The 6,000-nt window shown below is 44.2% G+C and overlaps 1 protein-coding gene across 7 annotated transcripts in view; it reads right to left on the reverse strand.

Annotated features, from left to right (window-relative positions):
* The window catches only part of NBEAL1 (neurobeachin like 1), a 109,899-nt gene extending 104,476 nt beyond the window's left edge, over nt 1-5,423 (reverse strand). For 6 of the 7 annotated variants that reach the window (XM_036420685.2, XM_045575607.1, XM_036420683.2 and 3 more), the window contains exons 1-2: nt 5,291-5,423; nt 3,938-4,226 (exon numbers count right to left, since the gene is read on the reverse strand). In XM_036420685.2, coding sequence (XP_036276578.1) covers nt 3,938-3,988 — 51 coding nt within the window. In that variant the 5' untranslated portion in view covers nt 3,989-4,226; nt 5,291-5,423. Of the gene's footprint in view, nt 1-3,937; nt 4,227-5,177 lie in introns of all 7 variants that reach the window. The other variant, XM_045575606.1, reaches the window with a different exon arrangement.
* Nucleotides 5,424-6,000: the final 577 nt, after the last annotated feature.

Raw genomic sequence — 6,000 nt, forward strand, 5'->3', positions numbered from 1 at the left:
AGGAATAAAAATATAAAGTAGGGTGAGGGGCAATGTATAGGTTAAAAACTGAACAGATTTTCGAAAAAGTAAGTGTTTACTTTGAATAAATATTGAGTCAAACAGCAAAAAATAAAAACATTTATGATACTAGCAGGACAGTTAAACACTGACCAAATATTTAATGATTTATTTATTTATTTTTTTAATATATTTTATTGATTTTGTACAGAGAGGAAGGGAGAGAGATAGTTAGAGACATCGATGAGAGAGAGTCATCGATCAGCTGCCTCTTGCACACCCCTTACTGGGGATATGCACACAACCAAGGTACATGCCCTTGACCAGAATAGAACCCGGGACCCTTCAGTCCCCAAGCCGACGCTCTATCCATTGAGCCAAACCGGTCTCAGCGAATGATTTAAAGAATTATCATATTGTGATTATGTTTTTAAGAGTTCTTATTTTATAAACTAGTGCCCGGGTGCACAGATTTGTGCACATTAAAGGAAATTAATTAGAAGATGGCCAGCAAAGTGGGATTGGGCAAGACATGCTGGACACACCTGGAGTCAACCTCACCCTCCATTCACCCCCACATCCCTCCCAGGCTACACCTAAGTTGGCACGGTAGCTCAAAGGGTGTCTGTGGAGTGAGCAGGGTCCTCTGGCAGGTGGGGTACCTTGGCCTGGCCTGCGGGGATTAAGCTGAAACTGGTTCTCTGACATCCCTCGAGGGGTCCTGGATTGGGAAAGAGCAGTCCTCGGGTGACAGCCCGGAATCAGGCTCCCTCCTCTCTTGTTCTGTGTCTCCCAAGAACAGCCACTGCCAAGTCACCACAGCTGGGCAGCTCCTTGTTGAGTACATATCTGCCCCTCTGGTGGTCAGTGCGTGTCATACCTACCGGCCAGTCGGACGGTCAGACAGTTGCTTGGCCTTTTATATATACAGATATATTTTTTTAAATCTTTATGGCTAAGATCGTTATGTTATCTGAAATTTGCTTCAAAATAATTCAGGGATAGAGAAGGTATAGTGAGTGTAAGGTTTAGATGAAACATCATTAAAAATCCTATATAATAAGTAGCTAATACACTAATTAGACCAAACAGCAGAACGACTGTCTGAATGACATTGTGGATGAAGCCAGGGCTATGAGGGCCAGCCAAGGCAGCTGGGGCTGCGAGGGCCGAGCCCCTTGCATGAATTTCGTGCATCAAGCCTGTAGTAAATTGATAATTACTGAAGCAGGGTGACAGATATAAAAGGGATCACTACAGTATCCTCTCTACTTGTAACTGTCTGAAGTTTTCCATAATAAAAGATTAAAAATGAAAGATGAACTAAAAAGTTCTATATGATAATCCATAGAATAAGGACAAAAGAACTCCATGTCCCTCAAAGGTCAAAACAAATGAACTAAACTCTTAATGGTGAGTTAGACAAGCATACTCCTTGTACACACACTATTATTACTTGACAAAAGAGAAAACTGAGACCCAAAGAGGTAAGTCTTGTTCAAGTTCACAAAACAAAACACCAGCACAATCAAAACTAGACTCCATACTTGCAAGCCCAAAAAGAGCTCCAAGTTGGATCTCAGTTAAAAAAAGATGCAAGCAGTCCTGAAGTAGTCTGAAAACTCATCAAAGATTTAAAAAGGTCTTAAATAGGTGAAAAAAAGGTCAGCTGGCTTGAAGGGCTATATGCTAGAGGGAGAGCAATAAAGCTAGAGAGAAAGTATAGAGAACTGAATATATGGCAATCATCCTCACTACGGAAGTGTTAAATTTATGATGTATATTTGAAAGCTAGTTGAATTCAAGGTGTTTGTGGGAAAGAATGTTGTCTAGCTTACAAGTAGCTTACTCATGAATAGTGAAACATAAAATCATTGTACTAAATAACAATTTTTTTAAAAACAGTTGAAAGGAATTTTAAATCTTAAGTGCACAAGTGATTTAAATGGGACAGAAAAATGGGACTTATCTTCCTGTCCAAGAATAGCTTCAAAATTTGATGGTGACAGGCCTTCACTATTTACTTAGATTTTAATGAACAGAAGGATTCGTATTTATATTAAACATCATTAAGAACAAAATTCTGTGTATGCCAACAAACTATACTATTTTTTCAATTAGCACAGTGTCACATAAACATGAACTCAACCAAGAAACAACGTAACTAATTAATAAGACAATATAACCCCATTTACCTTTTGTCATCCAGAAAATAGTAAAACCTAATAAGTTTGAGGTATTTTTAAATAAAATTATTTTCAAACTACTAGGCATTCATATTAAAATGCATTTTAATTTTTGGCTAACGTGTTAGTGACTATTTTCAAACGTGTCTGGTGATTTGGATTCTTTTTTATCGGAAGAAGGGTCTATTTTTAAAAAGACATTTCTGGCATTAAAGTACACAAGACTAAAAGCTATTTTAAAAATCCATATTAAACATTTCAAAGTATATGTCCTTCTATAATTGTAAGAAATGCCAAACCAGATTTGGCTCAGTGGACAGAGTGTCAGCCTGCAGACTGAAGGGTCCTGGGTTCGATTCGGGCCAAGGGCACATGCCCAGGTTGTGGGGCATGTAGGAGGCAGCTGATCAATGATTCTCTCTAATCGTTGATATTTCTATTTCTTTCCCCCTCTCCTTCCCTCTCTGAAATCAATAAAAACATATTTAAAAAAAACAAAAACCAAGCCAGAAAGTCAAACAAAATTCCAGTGTAACCTCTAAAATTTAATATTACAGATAACTGAGATTATTTGTTAAAGAATAACTTGTTGTCCTAACCGGTTTGGCTCAGTGGATAGAGCGTTGAGATCTGCGGACTGAAGGGTCCCAGGTTCGATTTCGGTCAAGGGCATGTGCCTTGGTTGCGGGCACATCCTCACCGGGGGATGTGCAGGAGGCAGCTGATTGATGGATGTTTCTCTCTCATCGATGTTTCTAACTCTCTCACCCTCTCCCTTCCTCTCTGTAAAAAGTCAATAAAATATATTTTAAAAATAAAAATAAAAAAATAACTTGTTTATTAAAGAGCTGAAAGTATTAAAAAAAAAAAAAAAAAAGCCAGAAGGGGTAACAGAAACAGAGCCTGAGACTTGAAAACTTCACCACAGAGACCTAAAGTAACTAAAGTAGATTAAAGATGTTTCTCTGACCCTAGCCAGTATCTTCAAAGTGGTATGTAGCTCCTCACTTGAAACAGATGTTTAAAGTAGTACCCTTCTCCTCCAATAACCTAAAATCAAAGCTAACATGTGGAAAAAAAAAAACAAAAAAAAAAAAAAACACCCATAAAGGCAAAGAGAGAAAAGAAAATTATTTTTCAATGACAAAATCAAAAATAGCAAGGAGTCACAATGGCTAAGACCATGGACTTGAATCAGGCAGTAGTGAGTTGCAAGCTCAGTTCTGCTACTCAGCACCCTTAACTTCAGCATCAGTCAGAGGGGATAATGACAGCACCCGCCCAGCATTGTTGTGAGGAAGAGATGAGAGGATGCTCACCAGGCACTAACATCACGGCAAGCTCAGAGTAACCACCTCAAATCAAAAACCGTTTTATGTAACCAGTCACCTTTTTAATACAACTTAAAAGGTTAACCATGAGAAAAATGTCTAATGCTCTTCTCGAGAAACTCTCCTCCCACTTGTGGGAGAAAGAGGAAAGCACAAACAAAAATGAAAATATTTTATTTATCTATGAAGGTCATCATTCTACTTATATAGTTTGTGGATCATTGAAGACAAACATCAAATAAAACCCACACCCCACAGTTTTGAATAGTACGCCAGTGTCGTGCACGTGTTCAAACCTGAAGAAATGGATTGCAATAAACAAATAAGTTATTATCCATTAAATAAAGTGCTAATAAGGCCGGTCACAAAACTTTATAACCAAGTATTTTAAAACGTGGAAATATAAAAGAAAGCAGTTACCTTTGTACAATACAGCATCCATAGTTCAAAGAGCCTCTCTCTGGATGCCATTCTGGCTTTCACTCTGGCAACTTTTAATTTTTCCTCCAAAAAAAAAAAAAAATGTTATGTTCAAGACCACAGCATGTTCATTTTATTTTCCAAGTTTTTCAGCTGTTACAGGAAAGCTCGGAGCAGTAGGGAAAACAAAAAGAAGTGCAATCGATGGACTGTCTTCCGGTCATTAAAATTCCGTTTCAGCAATTACTCCAACTTATCTTCATCAGGGGTAGCTGGTCATTTAATAAACCTGTGAAAGGGAGAAACATGCAAATTATCTGCTAGAAAAAAAAAAAAGAGGTCCTGGTAAAAACTGTAGATTTATCAGAACCAGAGAGAGGTATCCACCTCGATTCCCTTAAACTACAGCCTAAGCTCTTATTTACACTTAGATTACCCGGAAATGTGTGTTTCAGGGGAACCTGACAGCTAATGGCATTTCACGTGGCTATCAGGTCAGAGCCTCTCCGGAGGATGTGTGCCCAGAACAAAAAACGCTTCAAGCCGAAGCCGGTTTGGCTCAGTGGATAGAGCGTAGGCCTGTGGACTGAAGGGTCCCGGGTTCGATTCCGGTCAAGGGCATATACCTTGGTTGCGGGCACATCCCCAGTGGGGAGTGTGCCAGAGGCAGCTGATCCATGTTTCTCTCTCGTGGATGCTTTTAACTCTCTATCCTTCTCCCTTCCTCTCCGTAAGAAATCAATAAAAAAAATATTTTTTTAAATGCGTCCAGTCATAATACAGAGCGGCACGACGTCGCCACTCATATTTTCTATTAAAAAGAAGAAAAAAGAAAAAAGCAATCTTACTCCTGACACACAGAACCCCTCAGAATTTCCGAGTCTGCTTCGCAAACTTGGAAGTGTTGGCGGCCGGGCTGCAGGGCAGGGCGTGGGGCGGGGGGAGGAATTCCCGGTTTGTTTGTGGGTCCGAACGATCCCTGGGGCGTGAACAGCTACCTGCCCACCTGCCCCGCCGCTCCCCACCCAGGAAGAACCGGCCAGGAGCACTCCCCGCCGGGAAAGCCTCTGAGTGTTTGCGGAGACCTTTCCATTTCCTCCTCGCATCGCACACAGCCGTCAGGAAGGCAAACTCGGTGGGCCCCGCTGCCAAGAAAAGCTGTGGAAACGGGGCCGGGACAGCCCGGCGTCCCCCGCCCGCTCCCCGCTCCCCGCGCCCGGCCGGCCGCCGCGGGACACACCCGGGTCCACTCGCCTCCTCACAGCCGCCCTCAGACCGCGGCGCGCAGCCACCGAGCGCCCGGCCCTCCCGTTTCTGCCACGCAGACCCGCTCCTTCTCCTCCTCCTCCTCACCGCGCTCACGCCGGGGACGGCGCCGCCGCCTCGGGCCCACGTCTAACTTTGCCTCGCCCCCTAACCAGCCCGCAGCCCCGTGTCACCCCGCAGCCGGGAGGCGGGCGGCGGAGGGAGGCGGGCGGTGGCGGCGCGGGGCGGGGCGCGAGGGCGGGGAGGGGGGCGGGGGCGGGGCCGTCCCCTCGGCTAGTCATTCCAGCCTGTGAAGATTTCCCCGGCCTCAGGGCAGTCGCTGTTCATTGGTCACTCATGCCGCGAAGGGGCGTGGCGAGGCGAGGTCCCGCCCCGGAATGCCGGCGCAGTCGCAATTTCGCCGTCTCCCGAAAAGCCGGCGGCGGGCGCCAGGCCAGCCAGTCCTCGCGCAGGCCCGGACTGGACGGGGGGCGTCTACGTGCTGACGTCCGCGCCGGCGCTGCGGGGTCTGGCTGACGTAGCGTTTGCCTCATGGCGTCATTTTCGGGAGTCCTCGGAGGGCAGCGGGCTGTATACCTGACAGCTGATGTGTGTTTTGTTTGGGTTTCTTGTTGTAAAAGGGGATTGGCCCTTGTAGTCTATGGTAATGTAAAAAAACAGACAACTGTCCCACACGCCACAAAAATCCGTTTCCTTAAACGCTTTTATGCCTCGTACTTTTCCCGCCGCTGAGCGTCCAGTCCTAAAAATCTCCTTTACCACTATAAAAGTTTCAAAACTGCTTTTGCTTTGTTAGG

The sequence above is a fragment of the Pipistrellus kuhlii genome, unplaced genomic scaffold (genome assembly GCF_014108245.1).
Source record: "Pipistrellus kuhlii isolate mPipKuh1 unplaced genomic scaffold, mPipKuh1.p scaffold_m20_p_7, whole genome shotgun sequence".
Classification (NCBI taxonomy): domain Eukaryota; kingdom Metazoa; phylum Chordata; class Mammalia; order Chiroptera; family Vespertilionidae; genus Pipistrellus; species Pipistrellus kuhlii.